This window comes from Lampetra fluviatilis, unplaced genomic scaffold, assembly GCF_964198595.1.
Source record: "Lampetra fluviatilis unplaced genomic scaffold, kcLamFluv1.1 SCAFFOLD_350, whole genome shotgun sequence".
NCBI lineage: Eukaryota > Metazoa > Chordata > Hyperoartia > Petromyzontiformes > Petromyzontidae > Lampetra > Lampetra fluviatilis.
The window spans coordinates 1,337-20,491 of NW_027620504.1; the positions used below are offsets into that span (position 1 = coordinate 1,337).

General features: G+C 55.5%; 1 protein-coding gene across 1 annotated transcript in view; it reads left to right on the top strand.

The window, feature by feature from the left end:
* Positions 1-1,806: 1,806 nt before the first annotated feature.
* LOC144953992 (calsequestrin-1-like) overlaps positions 1,807-19,155 on the top strand; it is a 50,657-nt gene continuing 33,308 nt past the window's right edge. Inside the window, exons 1-3 of the mRNA XM_078884582.1 lie at positions 1,807-1,949; positions 15,004-15,347; positions 18,507-18,591. Coding sequence (XP_078740708.1) covers positions 15,027-15,347; positions 18,507-18,591 — 406 coding nt within the window. The 5' untranslated portion in view covers positions 1,807-1,949; positions 15,004-15,026. The remainder of the gene's footprint in view (positions 1,950-15,003; positions 15,348-18,506; positions 18,592-19,155) is intronic.

A 19,155-nucleotide genomic window follows, 5' to 3' on the forward strand; every position in this document is an offset into this window, starting at 1 on the left:
AGAGTGGGGAGAGAGAGGGGGGGAGAGAGAGGGGGAGAGGGGAGAGTGGGGAGAGAGTGGGGAGAGAGTGGGGAGAGAGTGGGGAGAGTGGGGAGAGAGGGGAGAGAGAGTGGGGAGAGAGTGGGGAGAGAGGGGAGAGAGAGGGGAGAGAGTGGGGAGAGAGTGGGGAGAGAGTGGGGAGAGAGTGGGGAGAGAGGGGAGAGAGAGGGGAGAGAGGGGAGAGAGTGGGGAGAGAGAGGGGAGAGAGCGGGGAGAGAGTGGGGAGAGAGGGGAGAGAGTGGGGAGAGAGTGGGGAGAGAGTGGGGAGAGAGTGGGGAGAGAGAGGGGAGAGAGTGGGGAGAGAGGGGGGAGAGTGGGGAGAAAGTGGGGAGAGTGGGGGGAGAGAGTGGGGAGAGAGTGGGGAGAGAGGGGAGAGAGGGGGGAGAGTGGGGAGAGAGTGGGGAGAGTGGGGGGAGAGAGTGGGGAGAGAGAGGGGAGAGAGTGGGGAGAGAGAGGGGAGAGAGTGGGGAGAGAGGGGGGAGAGTGGGGAGAGAGTGGGGAGAGTGGGGGGAGAGAGTGGGGAGAGAGAGGAGAGAGTGGGGAGAGAGTGGGGAGAGAGGGGAGAGAGAGTGGGGGGAGAGTGGGGAGAGAGTGGGGAGAGAGGGGAGAGTGGGGAGAGAGTGGGGAGAGTGGGGAGAGTGGGGAGAGAGTGGGGAGAGAGTGGGGAGAGTGGGGAGAGTGGGGAGTGTGTGGGGAGAGTGGGGAGAGAGTGGGGAGTGAGGGGGAGAGGGGAGAGTGGGGGAGAGTGGGGAGAGAGTGGGGAGAGAGTGGGGAGAGAGGGGGAGAGAGTGGGGAGAGAGTGGGGAGAGAGTGGGGAGAGAGTGGGGAGAGAGGGGTGAGAGGGGGGAGAGAGTGGGGGGAGAGGGGTGAGTGGGGAGAGAGTGGGGAGAGAGTGGGGAGAGAGGGGAGAGTGGGGAGAGAGTGGGGAGAGAGGGGGAGAGTGGGGAGAGAGTGGGGAGAGAGGGGAGAGTGGGGAGAGAGTGGGGAGAGTGTGGGGAGTGAGGGGAGAGTGGGGAGAGAGTGGGGAGAGTGGGGAGAGAGTGGGGAGAGAGGGGGAGAGAGTGGGGAGAGAGGGGAGAGTGGGGAGAGAGTGGGGAGAGAGGGGGAGAGAGAGGGGAGAGTGGGGAGAAGTGGGGAGAGAGTGGGGAGAGAGGGGGAGAGAGTGGGGAGTGAGGGGAGAGTGGGGAGAGTGGGGGAGAGAGGGGGAGAGAGAGGGGAGAGTGGGGAGAGAGTGGGGAGAGAGTGGGGAGAGAGGGGGAGAGAGTGGGGAGAGAGGGGGAGTGTGGGGTGAGAGTGGGGGAGAGAGGGGGAGAGTGGGGTGAGAGTGGGGAGAGAGTGGGGGAGTGAGGGGGTGAGAGAGGGGTGAGTGTGGGGAGAAAGTGGGGAGAGAGTGGGGAGAGAGGGGGTGAGAGAGGGGGAGAGTGGGGAGAAGTGGGGGGAGATGGGAGAGTGGGGAGTGTGGGGAGAGATGGGAGAGTGGGGGGGGGCTGGTAGAGAGGGGGGGGGAGTGGGGAAGTGGGGGGGTAGAGAGAGATGGGGGGGAGGAGAGTGGGGGGGAGAGTGGGGAGAGTGGGGGGGGTAGAGAGTGTGTGTGTGGGGGGGGTAGAGCGAGCGAGAGAGAGAGGGGAGAGAGTGGGGGGGGGTGAGAGAGGAGAGTGGGGGGGGGAGAGAGAGATGGGGGGGAGGAGAGTGGGGGGGGTGAGTGGGGAGAGTGGGGGGGTAGAGAGAGTGTGTGTGTGGGGGGGGGTAGAGCGAGCGAGCGAGAGAGAGAGGGGAGAGCGAGCGAGCGAGAGAGGGTTTCTATAGAGAGAGAGTTTCGATCTTGACTCGTGTGTGTGTGTCTCCCTCTCTCCACGTGCCATCAGACTCTTCACAGGACTCGACTGGGAGCTCCTGCCAATCTCCTCCACGTAAGAATCGCACCGATTCCATCCATCTGCAACTCTCTCCGACTTTCTGTGACTCTTAGTGTTGAGTCTATGGGGCAGTGTTGAGTCTATGGGGCAGTGTTGAGTCTATGGGCAGTGTTGAGTCTATGGGGCAGTGTTGAGTCTATGGGGCAGTGCTGAGTCTATGGGGCAGTGTTGAGTCTATGGGGCAGTGTTGAGTCTATGGGGCAGTGTTGAGTCTATGGTGCAGTGTTGAGTCTATGGGTAGTGTTGAGTCTATGGTGCAGTGTTGAGTCTATGGTGCAGTGTTGAGTCTATGGTGCAGTGTTGAGTCTATGGGCAGTGTTGAGTCTATGGGGCAGTGTTGAGTCTATGGGGCAGTGTTGAGTCTATGGGCAGTGTTGAGTCTATGGGGCAGTGTTGAGTCTATGGGCAGTGTTGAGTCTATGGGCAGTGTTGAGTCTATGGGGCAGTGTTGAGTCTATGGGGCAGTGTTGAGTCTATGGGCAGTGTTGAGTCTATGGGGCAGTGTTGAGTCTATGGGCAGTGTTGAGTCTATGGGGCAGTGTTGAGTCTATGGGTAGTGTTGAGTCTATGGTGCAGTGTTGAGTCTATGGTGCAGTGTTGAGTCTATGGTGCAGTGTTGAGTCTATGGGCAGTGTTGAGTCTATGGGGCAGTGTTGAGTCTATGGGGCAGTGTTGAGTCTATGGGCAGTGTTGAGTCTATGGGGCAGTGTTGAGTCTATGGGCAGTGTTGAGTCTATGGGCAGTGTTGAGTCTATGGTGCAGTGTTGAGTCTATGGTGCAGTGTTGAGTCTATGGTGCAGTGTTGAGTCTATGGGGCAGTGTTGAGTCTATGGTGCAGTGTTGAGTCTATGGTGCAGTGTTGAGTCTATGGTGCAGTGTTGAGTCTATGGGCAGTGTTGAGTCTATGGTGCAGTGTTGAGTCTATGGGGCAGTGTTGAGTCTATGGTGCAGTGTTGAGTCTATGGGCAGTGTTGAGTCTATGGTGCAGTGTTGAGTCTATGGTGCAGTGTTGAGTCTATGGGCAGTGTTGAGTCTATGGGGCAGTGTTGAGTCTATGGGGCAGTGTTGAGTCTATGGGCAGTGTTGAGTCTATGGGGCAGTGTTGAGTCTATGGGCAGTGTTGAGTCTATGGGGCAGTGTTGAGTCTATGGTGCAGTGTTGAGTCTATGGGGCAGTGTTGAGTCTATGGTGCAGTGTTGAGTTTATGGGCAGTGTTGAGTCTATGGGGCAGTGATGAGTCTATGGGGCAGTGATGAGTCTATGGGGCAGTGTTGAGTCTATGGACAGTGTTGAGTCTATGGTGCAGTGTTGAGTCTATGGTGCAGTGTTGAGTTTATGGGCAGTGTTGAGTCTATGGGGCAGTGTTGAGTCTATGGGGCAGTGTTGAGTCTATGGTGCAGTGTTGAGTTTATGGGCAGTGTTGAGTCTATGGGGCAGTGATGAGTCTATGGGGCAGTGATGAGTCTATGGGGCAGTGTTGAGTCTATGGACAGTGTTGAGTCTATGGTGCAGTGTTGAGTTTATGGGCAGTGTTGAGTCTATGGGGCAGTGTTGAGTCTATGGGCAGTGTTGAGTCTATGGTGCAGTGTTGAGTTTATGGGCAGTGTTGAGTCTATGGGGCAGTGTTGAGTCTATGGGCAGTGTTGAGTCTATGGGCAGTGTTGAGTCTATGGGCAGTGTTGAGTCTATGGGGCAGTGTTGAGTCTATGGGCAGTGTTGAGTCTATGGGTAGTGTTGAGTCTATGGTGCAGTGTTGAGTCTATGGGGCAGTGTTGAGTCTATGGGTGACAGTGTTGAGTCTATGGTGCAGTGTTGAGTCTATGGGGCAGTGTTGAGTCTATGGGTGACAGTGTTGAGTCTATGGGGCAGTGTTGAGTCTATGGGGCAGTGTTGAGTCTGTGGGCAGTGTTGAGTCTATGGGGCAGTGTTGAGTCTATGGGGCAGTGTTGAGTCTATGGGGCAGTGTTGAGTCTATGGGGCAGTGTTGAGTCTATGGGTGACAGTGTTGAGTCTATGGTGCAGTGTTGAGTCTATGGGACAGTGTTGAGTCTATGGGTGACAGTGTTGAGTTTATGGTGCAGTGTTGAGTCTATGGGGCAGTGTTGAGTCTATGGGTGACAGTGTTGAGTCTATGGTGCAGTGTTGAGTCTATGGGACAGTGTTGAGTCTATGGGGCAGTGTTGAGTCTGTGGGCAGTGTTGAGTCTATGGGGCAGTGTTGAGTCTATGGGGCAGTGTTGAGTCTATGGGGCAGTGTTGAGTCTATGGGGCAGTGTTGAGTCTGTGGGGCAGTGTTGAGTCTATGGTGCAGTGTTGAGTCTATGGGGCAGTGTTGAGTCTATGGGGCAGTGTTGAGTCTATGGGGCAGTGTTGAGTCTGTGGGCAGTGTTGAGTCTATGGTGCAGTGTTGAGTCTATGGGGCAGTGTTGAGTCTATGGGGCAGTGTTGAGTCTATGGGGCAGTGTTGAGTCTGTGGGGCAGTGTTGAGTCTGTGGGGCAGTGTTGAGTCTGTGCGGCAGTGTTGAGTCTATGGTACAGTGTTGAGTCTGTGGGGCAGTGTTGAGTCTATGGTGCAGTGTTGAGTCTGTGGGGCAGTGTTGAGTCTATGGGGCAGTGTTGAGTCTATGGGGCAGTGTTGAGTCTATGGGGCAGTGTTGAGTCTATGGGTAGTGTTGAGTCTGTGGGCAGTGTTGAGTCTATGGGGCAGTGTTGAGTCTATGGGGCAGTGTTGAGTCTATGGGGCAGTGTTGAGTCTATGGGGCAGTGTTGAGTCTGTGGGCAGTGTTGAGTCTGTGGGGCAGTGTTGAGTCTATGGGGCAGTGTTGAGTCTATGGGGCAGTGTTGAGTCTATGGGGCAGTGTTGAGTCTATGGGGCAGTGTTGAGTCTGTGGGCAGTGTTGAGTCTATGGGGCAGTGTTGAGTCTATGGGGCAGTGTTGAGTCTGTGGGCAGTGTTGAGTCTATGGGCAGTGTTGAGTCTGTGGGTGACAGTGTAGAGTCTATGGTGCAGTGTTGAGTCTATGGGGCAGTGTTGAGTCTATGGTGCAGTGTTGAGTCTATGGGGCAGTGTTGAGTCTATGGGCAGTGTTGAGTCTATGGGCAGTGTTGAGTCTATGGGGCAGTGTTGAGTCTATGGGGCAGTGTTGAGTCTATGGGGCAGTGTTGAGTCTATGGTGCAGTGTTGAGTCTATGGGGCAGTGTTGAGTCTATGGTGCAGTGTTGAGTCTATGGTGCAGTGTTGAGTCTATGGGGCAGTGTTGAGTCTATGGTGCAGTGTTGAGTCTATGGTGCAGTGTTGAGTCTGTGGGTGACAGTGTTGAGTCTATGGTGCAGTGTTGAGTCTATGGGGCAGTGTTGAGTCTATGGGGCAGTGTTGAGTCTATGGGGCAGTGTTGAGTCTATGGGGCAGTGTTGAGTCTATGGGGCAGTGTTGAGTCTATGGTGCAGTGTTGAGTCTATGGGCAGTGTTGAGTCTATGGTGCAGTGTTGAGTCTATGGGGCAGTGTTGAGTCTATGGGGCAGTGTTGAGTCTATGGGGCAGTGTTGAGTCTATGGTGCAGTGTTGAGTCTATGGGGCAGTGTTGAGTCTATGGGTGACAGTGTTGAGTCTATGGTGCAGTGTTGAGTCTATGGGTAGTGTTGAGTCTATGGGTGACAGTGTTGAGTCTATGGTGCAGTGTTGAGTCTATGGGGCAGTGTTGAGTCTATGGGGCAGTGTTGAGTCTATGGGGCAGTGTTGAGTCTATGGGCAGTGTTGAGTCTATGGTGCAGTGTTGAGTCTATGGTGCAGTGTTGAGTCTATGGGCAGTGTTGAGTCTATGGGGCAGTGTTGAGTCTATGGGCAGTGTTGAGTCTGTGGGTGACAGTGTTGAGTCTATGGGCAGTGTTGAGTCTATGGGCAGTGTTGAGTCTATGGGGCAGTGTTGAGTCTATGGGCAGTGTTGAGTCTATGGGCAGTGTTGAGTCTATGGGGCAGTGTTGAGTCTATGGGCAGGGTTGAGTCTATGAGCAGTGTTGAGTCTATGGTGCAGTGTTGAGTCTATGGGCAGGGTTGAGTCTATGAGCAGTGTTGAGTCTATGGGCAGGGTTGAGTCTATGAGCAGTGTTGAGTCTATGGGGCAGTGTTGAGTCTATGGGCAGGGTTGAGTCTATGAGCAGTGTTGAGTCTATGGGGCAGTGTTGAGTCTATGGGGCAGTGTTGAGTCTATGGTGCAGTGTTGAGTCTATGGGTAGTGTTGAGTCTATGGGGCAGTGTTGAGTCTATGGGCAGTGTTGAGTCTATGGGGCAGTGTTGAGTCTATGGGGCAGTGTTGAGTCTATGGGGCAGTGTTGAGTCTATGGGGCAGTGTTGAGTCTATGGGGCAGTGTTGAGTCTATGGTGCAGTGTTGAGTCTATGGTGCAGTGTTGAGTCTATGGGTAGTGTTGAGTCTATGGGGCAGTGTTGAGTCTATGGGCAGTGTTGAGTCTATGGGCAGTGTTGAGTCTATGGGGCAGTGTTGAGTCTATGGGGCAGTGTTGAGTCTATGGGGCAGTGTTGAGTCTATGGTGCAGTGTTGAGTCTATGGGGCAGTGTTGAGTCTATGGGGCAGTGTTGAGTCTATGGGGCAGTGTTGAGTCTATGGGGCAGTGTTGAGTCTATGGGGCAGTGTTGAGTCTATGGGGCAGTGTTGAGTCTATGGGCAGTGTTGAGTCTATGGGGCAGTGTTGAGTTTATGGGCAGTATTGAGTCTATGGGCAGTGTTGAGTCTATGGGGCAGTGTTGAGTCTATGGGCAGTGTTGAGTCTATGGGGCAGTGTTGAGTCTATGGGCAGTGTTGAGTCTATGGGCAGTGTTGAGTCTATGGGCAGTGTTGAGTCTATGGGCAGTGTTGAGTCTATGGGCAGTGTTGAGTCTATGGGCAGTGTTGAGTCTATGGGCAGTGTTGAGTCTATGGGTAGTGTTGAGTCTATGGTGCAGTGTTGAGTCTATGGGGCAGTGTTGAGTCTATGGGGCAGTGTTGAGTCTATGGGGCAGTGTTGAGTCTATGGTACAGTGTTGAGTCTATGGGCAGTGTTGAGTCTATGGTGCAGTGTTGAGTCTATGGGGCAGTGTTGAGTCTATGGGGCAGTGTTGAGTCTATGGGCAGTGTTGAGTCTATGGGGCAGTGTTGAGTCTATGGGGCAGTGTTGAGTCTATGGGGCAGTGTTGAGTCTATGGGGCAGTGTTGAGTCTATGGTGCAGTGTTGAGTCTATGGTGCAGTGTTGAGTCTATGGGGCAGTGTTGAGTCTATGGTGCAGTGTTGAGTCTATGGTGCAGTGTTGAGTCTATGGTGCAGCTTTGAGGCTACCTGGGGTAGTTTTGTCTTTGTGTCTGTGTGACAGCACTTGCCCTATATACCTGCTAGAGGCTACCTGGGGGAGCTTTGCCTGTGTCTGTGTAACAGCACCTGCCCCTACAGCCCTGCTAGAGGCTACCTGGGGGAGCTTTGCCTGTGTCTGTGTAACAGCACTTGCCCTACAGCCCTGCTAGAGGCTACCTGGGGGAGCTTTGCCTGTTTCTGTGTGTAACAGCACTTGCCCCTACAGCCCAACTAGAGGCTACCTGGGGGAGCTTTGCCTGTGTCTGTGTAACAGCACTTGCCCTACAGCCCTGCTAGAGGCTACCTAGGGGAGCTTTGCCTGTGTCTGTGTAACAGCACTTGCCCTTACAGCCCTGCTAGAGGCTACCTGGGGTAGCTTTGTCTTTGTGACAGCACTTGCCCCTACAGCCCTGCTAGAGGCTACCTGGGGGAGCTTTGTCTGTGTAACAGCACTTGCCCCTACAGCCCTGCTAGAGGCTACCTGTGGGAGCTTCGTCTGTGTGACAGCACTTGCCCTTACAGCCCTGCTAGAGGCTACCTGGGGTAGCTTTGTCTGTGTAACAGCACTTGCCCCTACAGCCCTGCTAGAGGCTACCTGGGGGAGCTTCGTCTGTCTGACAGCACTTGCCCCTACAGCCCTGCTAGAGGCTACCTGGGGGAGCTTCGTCTGTCTGACAGCACTTGCCCCTACAGCCCTGCTAGAGGCTACCTGGGGTAGCTTTGTCTGTGTGACAGCACTTGCCCCTACAGCCCTGCTAGAGGCTACCTGGGGGAGCTTCGTCTGTCTGACAGCACTTGCCCCTACAGCCCTGCTAGAGGCTACCTGGGGTAGCTTTGTCTGTGTGACAGCACTTGCCCCTACAGCCCTGCTAGAGGCTACCTGGGGGAGCTTCGTCTGTCTGACAGCACTTGCCCCTACAGCCCTGCTAGAGGCTACCTGGGGGAGCTTCGTCTGTCTGACAGCACTTGCCCCTACAGCCCTGCTAGAGGCTACCTGGGGTAGCTTTTTCTGTGTGACAGCACTTGCCCTTACAGCCCTGCTAGAGGTTACCTGGGGTAGCTTTGTCTGTGTAACAGCACTTGCCCCTACAGCCCTGCTAGAGGCTACCTGGGGGAGCTTCGTCTGTCTGCCAGCACTTGCCCTTACAGCCCTGCTAGAGGCTACCTGGGGTAGCTTTTTCTGTGTGACAGCACTTGCCCCTACAGCCCTGCTAGAGGCTACCTGGGGTAGCTTTTTCTGTGTGACAGCACTTGCCCTTACAGCCCTGCTAGAGGCTACCTGGGGTAGCTTTGTCTGTCTGACAGCACTTGCCCCTACAGCCCTGCTAGAGGCTACCTGGGGGACCTTTCTCTCCTCACGTGTCTCTATGAATCTGTGTGTCTCTGTGTGTCTCTGTGAGAATCTTCGTACGCTAACCATTGCACCTCTAATCCTCCCCTACCACAACACACACATACACACACCCACTCACCTACTCACCCACCCATTCAATCACTCACCCACCCACTCACCCACTCACCCACCCACTCACCCACTCACCCACCCACTCACCCACTCACCCACTCACTCAATCACCCACCCACCCACCCATTCACTCACCCACCCACCCACTCACCCACTCACTCAATCACCCACCCACTCACTCACTCACCCACTCACCCACTCACTCACTCACCCACCCACTCACTCACTCACTCACCCACTCACCCACCCACTCACTCACTCACCCACCCACCCACCCATTCACTCACCCACTCACCCACTCACCCACCCACCCACTCACCAACTCACTCACCCACTCACCCACCCACCACTCACCCACTCACTCAATCACCCACCCACTCACCCACCCACTCACCCACTCACTCACCCACCCACCCACATACTCACTCACCCACTCACCCACCCACCCACTCACCCACCCACTCACCCACTCACTCACCCACTCACCCACCCACTCACCCACTCACTCAATCACCCACTCACCCACCCACTCACCCACTCACTCACCCACCCACCCACATACTCACTCACCCACTCACCCACCCACCCACTCACCCACTCACTCACCCACCCACTCACCCACCCACCCACTCACCCACCCACTCACCCACCCACTCACCCACACACCCACTCACTCACTCACCAACCCACCCACTCACCCACCCACCCACCCACCCACTCACTCACTCACTCACCCACCCACCCACCCACTCACCCACTCACCCACCCACTCACTCAATCACCCACCCACCCACTCACCCACCCACTCACCCACCCACCCACTCACTCACCCACCCACCCACTCACCCACCCACCCACTCACCCACCCACTCACCCACCCACTCACCCACACACCCACTCACTCACTCACCAACCCACCCACTCACCCACCCACCCACTCACCCACCCACCCACTCACTCACCCACCCACTCACTCACTCACCCACCGACCCACTCACCCACCCACCCACCCACTCACCCACCCACCCACTCACCCACCCACCCACTCACTCACTCACCCACCGACCCACTCACCCACCCACCCACTCACCCACCAACTTACCCACCCACTCACCCACCCACTCACTCCACCCACCCACTCACCCACCCACTCACCCACCCACCCACTCACCCACGCACTCACCCACCCACCCACTCACCCACCCACGCACCCACTCACCCACCCACTCACTCACCCACCCACTCACTCACTCACCCACCCACTCACCCACCCACTCACCCACCCACTCACTCACCCACCCACCCACTCACCCACCCACCCACGCACCCACTCACCCACCCACTCACTCACCCACCCACTCACCCACCCACTCACCCACCCACCCACTCACCACCCACCCACTCAACCACCCACCCACCCACTCACCCACCCACCCACCCACTCACTCACCCACCCACTCACTCACCACCCACCCACTCAACCACCCACCCACCCACTCACCCACCCACCCACCCACTCACTCACCCACCCACTCACTCACTCACCCACCGACCCACTCACCCACCCACCCACCCACTCACCCACCCACCCACTCACTCACCCACCCACTCACTCACTCACCCACCGACCCACTCACCCACCCACCCACTCACCCACCAACTTACCCACCCACTCACCCACCCACTCACTCACCCACCCACTCACCCACCCACTCACCCACCCACCCACTCACCCACGCACTCACCCACCCACCCACTCACCCACCCACGCACCCACTCACCCACCCACTCACTCACCCACCCACTCACTCACTCACCCACCCACTCACCCACCCACTCACCCACCCACTCACTCACCCACCCACCCACTCACCCACCCACCCACGCACCCACTCACCCACCCACTCACTCACCCACCCACTCACCCACCCACTCACCCACCCACCCACTCACCACCCACCCACTCAACCACCCACCCACCCACTCACCCACCCACCCACCCACTCACTCACCCACCCACTCACTCACTCACCCACCGACCCACTCACCCACCCACCCACCCACTCACCCACCCACTCACCCACTCACCCACCCACTCACCACTCACTCACCCCACTCACCCACCCACCCACTCACTCACTCACCCACCCACCCACCCACTCACCCACTCACCCACCCACCCACGCACCCACCCACCCACTCACCCACCCACCCACTCACTCACCCACCCACCCCACTCACCCACGCACTCACCCACCCACCCACTCACCCACCCACGCACCCACTCACCCACCCACTCACTCACCCACCCACCACTCACTCACTCACCCACCCACTCACCCACCCACTCACCCACCCACTCACTCACCCACCCACCCACTCACCCACCCACCCACGCACCCACTCACCCACCCCACTCACTCACCCACCCACTCACCCACCCACTCACCCACCCACCCACTCACCACCCACCCACTCAACCACCCACCCACCCACTCACCCACCCACCCACCCACTCACTCACCCACCCACTCACTCACTCACCCACCGACCCACTCACCCACCCACCCACCCACTCACCCACCCACTCACCCACTCACCCACCCACTCACCCACTCACTCACCCACTCACCCACCCACCCACTCACTCACTCACCCACCCACCCACCCACTCACCCACTCACCCACCCACCCACGCACCCACCCACCCACTCACCCACCCACCCACTCACTCACCCACCCACCCACTCACCCACCCACTCACCCACCCACCCACTCACTCACCCACCCACCCACCCACCCACTCACTCACCCACCCACCCACCCACTCACTCACCCACTCACCCACCCACCCACCCACTCACCCACCCACTCACTCACACACTCACCCACACACTCATTCACCCACCCACCCACCCACTCACCCACTCACCCACCCACCCACTCACTCACTCACTCACCCACCCACCCACCACTCACCCACTCACCCACCCACCCACGCACCCACCCACCCACTCACCCACCCACCCACTCACCCACCCACCCACTCACCCACCCACGCACCCACTCACCCACCCACTCACTCACCCACCCACTCACTCACTCACCCACCCACTCACCCACCCACTCACCCACCCACTCACTCACCCACCCACCCACTCACCCACCCACCCACGCACCCACTCACCCACCCACTCACTCACCCACCCACTCACCCACCCACTCACCCACCCACCCACTCACCACCCACCCACTCAACCACCCACCCACCCACTCACCCACCCACCCACCCACTCACTCACCCACCCACTCACTCACTCACCCACCGACCCACTCACCCACCCACCCACCCACTCACCCACCCACTCACCCACTCACCCACCCACTCACCCACTCACTCACCCACTCACCCACCCACCCACTCACTCACTCACCCACCCACCCACCCACTCACCCACTCACCCACCCACCCACGCACCCACCCACCCACTCACCCACCCACCCACTCACTCACCCACCCACCCACTCACCCACGCACTCACCCACCCACCCACTCACCCACCCACGCACCCACTCACCCACCCACTCACTCACCCACCCACTCACTCACTCACCCACCCACTCACCCACCCACTCACCCACCCACTCACCCACCCACTCACTCACCCACCCACCCACTCACCCACCCACCCACGCACCCACTCACCCACCCACTCACTCACCCACCCACTCACCCACCCACTCACCCACCCACCCACTCACCACCCACCCACTCAACCACCCACCCACCCACTCACCCACCCACCCACTCACTCACCCACCCACTCACACACTCACCCACCGACCCACTCACCCACCCACCCACCCACTCACCCACCCACTCACCCACTCACCCACCCACTCACCCACTCACTCACCCACTCACCCACCCACCCACTCACTCACTCACTCACCCACCCACCCACCCACTCACCCACTCACCCACCCACCCACGCACCCACCCACCCACTCACCCACCCACCCACTCACTCACCCACCCACCCACTCACCCACCCACTCACCCACCCACCCACCCACTCACTCACCCACCCACCCACCCACCCACTCACTCACCCACCCACCCACCCACTCACTCACCCACTCACCCACCCACCCACCCACTCACCCACCCACTCACTCACACACTCACCCACACACTCATTCACCCACCCACCCACCCACTCACCCACCCACCCCACCCACCCACTCACCCACCCACCCACTCACCCACTCACCCACTCACCCACTCACCCACCCACCCACTCACTCACCCACTCACTCACCCACTCACCCACCCACTCACCCACTCACCCACCCACCCACCCACTCACCCACCCACCCACCCACATACTCACTCACCCCACTCACCCCACTCACTCACCCACTCACCCACCCACTCACCCACCCACCCATTCAATCACTCACCCACCCACCCACTCACTCACTCACTCACCCACCCACCCACATACTCACTCACCCACTCACCCACCCACCCACTCACCCACTCACTCACCCACTCACCCACCCACTCACCCACCCACCCATTCAATCACTCACCCACCCACCCACCCACTCACCCACCCACCCACTCACCTACTCACCCACTCACCCACCCACTCACCCACTCACCCACCCACTCACCCACTCACCCACCCACTCACCCACCCACCCACTCACCCACCCACCCACTCACCCACCCACCCACGCACCCACTCACCCACCCACTCACTCACCCACCCACTCACCCACCCACCCACCCACCCACTCACCCACCCACTCACCCACCCACCCACTCACCACCCACCCACTCAACCACCCACCCACCCACTCACTCACTCACCCACCCACTCACCCACTCACCCACCCACTCACCCACTCACTCACCCACTCACCCACCCACCCACTCACCCACTCACCCACCCACCCACCCACGCACCCACCCACCCACCCACTCACCCACCCACCCACTCACCCACCCACCCACTCACTCACCAACCCACCCACTCACTCACCCACCCACTCACCCACTCACCCACCCACTCACCCACTCACCCACCCACTCACCCACCCACTCAACCACCCACCCACTCACCCACCCACCCACTCACTCACCCACCCATTCACTCACTCACCCACCGACCCACTCACCCACCCACCCACTCACCCACTCACCCACTCACCCACTCACCCACTCACTCACCCACTCACTCACCCACTCACCCACCCACTCAACCACCCACCCACTCACCCACCCACCCACTCACTCACCCACCCATTCACTCACTCACCCACCGACCCACTCACCCACCCACCCACTCACCCACTCACCCACTCACCCACTCACCCACTCACTCACCCACTCACTCACCCACTCACCCACCCACTCACCCACTCACCCACCCACTCACCCACCCACCCACCCACTCACCCACCCACCCACCCACATACTCACTCACCCACTCACCCACTCACTCACCCACTCACCCACCCACTCACCCACCCACCCATTCAATCACTCACCCACCCACCCACTCACTCACTCACCCACCCACCCACATACTCACTCACCCACTCACCCACCCACCCACTCACCCACTCACTCACCCACCCATTCAATCACTCACCCACCCACCCACCCACTCACCCACCCACCCACTCACCTACTCACCCACTCACCCACCCACTCACCCACTCACCCACCCACTCACCCACCCACCCACTCACCCACCCACCCACTCACCCACCCACCCACGCACCCACTCACCCACCCACTCACTCACCCACCCACTCACCCACCCACCCACCCACCCACTCACCCACCCACTCACCCACCCACCCACTCACCACCCACCCACTCAACCACCCACCCACCCACTCACTCACTCACCCACCCACTCACCCACTCACCCACCCACTCACCCACTCACTCACCCACTCACCCACCCACCCACTCACCCACTCACCCACCCACCCACCCACGCACCCACCCACCCACTCACCCACCCACCCACTCACCCACCCACCCACTCATTCACCAACCCACCCACTCACTCACCCACCCACCCACTCACTCACCCACCCACTCACCCACTCACCCACCCACCCACTCACCTACTCACCCACCCACCCACTCACCCACTCACCCACCCACCCACCCACTCACCCACTCACCCACCCACCCACCCACCCACTCACCCACCCACAGCCCCACCCACCCCACCCATCAAGATGCTGCCTCCCCTACGCCGGTTCACCTCTCCACCCCTTCATCTACACCACAACATCAACAACAACATCAACAACCACAACCACCACCTCCTCCTACTCGTCCTTCTCGTCTCTGTCCTCCCGATCACCGCCGCATCATCCACCTCGGGCCTGGGCTTCCCTCGCTACGATGGAGTCGACCGAGTACTCGACCTTTCAGCTCGCAACTACAAAGCTGCCTTAAGTTCCCACGCGGCCATCGGAGTCCTTCTGCATCGCCCCCTGCCGGCAGGAGATGCCATCGCGGCTAAACAGCACGCCATGACCGAGTTGGTGCTGGAGGTACCTTATACACTACACTATACACTACACTATACACTACACTATACACTACACACTACACTACACACTACACTATACACTACACTATACAAGAGATGCCATCGCGGCTAAACAGCACGCCATGACCGAGTTGGTGCTGGAGGTACCTTATACACTACACTATACACTACACTATACACTATACACTACACTATACACTACACACTACACTACACACTACACTATACACTACACTATACAAGAGATGCCATCGCGGCTAAACAGCACGCCATGACCGAGTTGGTGCTGGAGGTACCTTATACACTACACTATACACTACACTATACACTATACACTACACTATACACTACACACTACACTACACACTACACTATACACTACACTATACAAGAGATGCCATCGCGGCTAAACAGCACGCCATGACCGAGTTGGTGCTGGAGGTACCTTATACACTACACTATACACTACACTATACACTATACACTACACTATACACTACACACTACACTACACACTACACTATACACTACACTATACAAGAGATGCCATCGCGGCTAAACAGCACGCCATGACCGAGTTGGTGCTGGAGGTACCTTATACACTACACTATACACTACACTATACACTATACACTACACTATACACTACACACTACACTACACACTACACTATACACTACACTATACAAGAGATGCCATCGCGGCTAAACAGCACGCCATGACCGAGTTGGTGCTGGAGGTACCTTATACACTACACTATACACTACACTATACACTATACACTACACTATACACTACACACTACACTACACACTACACTATACACTACACTATACAAGAGATGCCATCGCGGCTAAACAGCACGCCATGACCGAGTTGGTGCTGGAGGTACCTTATACACTACACTATACACTACACTATACACTATACACTACACTATACACTACACACTACACTACACACTACACTATACACTACACTATACAAGAGATGCCATCGCGGCTAAACAGCACGCCATGACCGAGTTGGTGCTGGAGGTACCTTATACACTACACTATACACTACACTATACACTATACACTACACTATACACTACACACTACACTACACACTACACTATACACTACACTATACAAGAGATGCCATCGCGGCTAAACAGCACGCCATGACCGAGTTGGTGCTGGAGGTACCTTATACACTACGCTACTTTATAAACTACACTATACACTACACACTACACTATACACTACGCTACATTATACACTACTACACTATACACTATACACTACGCTACACTACACTACTACACTATACACTACACTATACACTACTACACTACACTATACACTACACTATACACTGTACACTACACTACTACACTATACACTACACTATACACTACTACACTACACTATACACTACACTACTACACTATACACTACACACTACACTATCCTGCATCGCCCCCTGCCGGCAGGAGATGCCATCGCGGCTAAACAGCACGCCATGACCGAGTTGGTGCTGGAGGTACCTTATACACTACGCTACATTATAAACTACTACACTACTACACTACACTATACACTACACACTACACTATCTTGCATCGCCCCCTGCCGGCAGGAGATGCCATCGCGGCTAAACAGCACGCCATGACCGAGTTGGTGCTGGAGGTACCTTATACACTACACTATACACTACACTATACACTACACTACATTATAAACTACATTATTCACTACACTATACACTACAACACTACACTATACACTATACACTACACTATACACTACACTATACACTATACACTACACTATACACTACTATACACTATATTATACACTACACTATACACTACACTATACACTACACTATACACTACACACTACACTACACTATACACTACACTATACACTATACACTACACTATACACTACACTATACACTACACTATACACTACACTATACACTACGCTACACTATACACTACACTATACACTACACTATACACTATACACTACACTATACACTACACTATACACTACACTATACACTATACACCACACTATACACTACACTATACACTAAACTATACACTATACACTACACTATACACTACACTATACACTACTATACACTATATTATACACTACACTATACACTACACTATACACTACACTATACACTACACTATACACTACACTATACACTACACTATACACTACACTACTACACTATGCACTATACACTACACTATACACTACACTATACACTACTATACACTACACTATACACTACACTATACACTACACTATACACTATACACTACTACACTAGACTATACACTACACTATACACTACACTATACACTACACTATACACTACACTATACACTACACTATACACTACACTATACACTACTACACTACACTATACACTACTACACTACTACACTACACTATACACTACACTATACACTACACTACTACACTACACTATACACTACTACACTGCACTATACACTACTACACTATACACTACTACACTACACTATACACTACTACACTACACTATACACTACTACACTACACTATACACTACACTATACACTACTACACTACACTATACACTACACTATACACTACACTATACACTACACTATACACTACTACACTACACTAAGCACTACACTATACATTAATACACACACGCATGACACACACATGAGTCACGTGTGTGTCACTGTGTGTGTCTGTGTGTGTGTGTCTGTGTGTGTGTCTGTGTCTGTGTGTGTGCGTTTGTGTGTCTGTGTGTGTGTTTCTGTGTGTGCGTCTGTGTGTGTGTCACGTGTGTGTCTGTGTCTGTGTGTGTGTGTCTGTGTGTGTGTCTGTGTCTGTGTGTGTGTGCGTTTGTGTGTGTGTGTTTCTGTGTGTGCGTCTGTGTGTGTGTCTGTGTGTGTGTGTGTGTCTGTGTCTGTGTGTCTGTGTCTGTGTGTGTGTGTGTCTGTGTGTGCGTCTGTGTGTGTGTCACATGAGTGACGTGTGTGTCACGTGTGTGTCACGTGTGTGTGTCTGTGTGTGCGTCTGTGTGTGTGTCTGTGTGTCACATGAGTGACGTGTGTGTCACGTGTGTGTCACGTGTGTGTCACGTGTGCCCCCAGATGGCTGCCCAGGTGCTCGAGGCAAGGGGCGTCGCCTTCGCTTTGCTCGACGCCGAAGACGACAAGAAGGTCGCCCGCAAACTCGGTGAGTTGCACTACTTAGTGTGCTAGTTAGTGTGCTAGTTAGTGTGCTAGTTAGCACACTAACTAGCACACTAACTAGTACACTAACTAGCACACTAACTAGCACACTAACTAGTACACTAACTAGCACACTAACTAGCACACTAACTAGTACACTAACTAGTACACTAACTAGCACACTAACTAGTACACTAACTAGCACACTAACTAGTACACTAACTAGCACACTAACTAGTACACTAACTAGTACACTAACTAGCACACTAACTAGTACACTAACTAGCACACTAACTAGCACACTAACTAGTACACTAACTAGTACACTAACTAGTACACTAACTAGCACACTAACTAGTACACTAACTAGCACACTAACTAGCACACTAACTAGCACACTAACTAGTACACTAACTAGCACACTAACTAGTAACACTAACTAGCACACTAACTAGTACACTAACTAGTACACTAACTAGCACACTAACTAGTACACTAACTAGCACACTAACTAGCACACTAACTAGCACACTAACTAGCACACTAACTAGTACACTAACTAGTACAC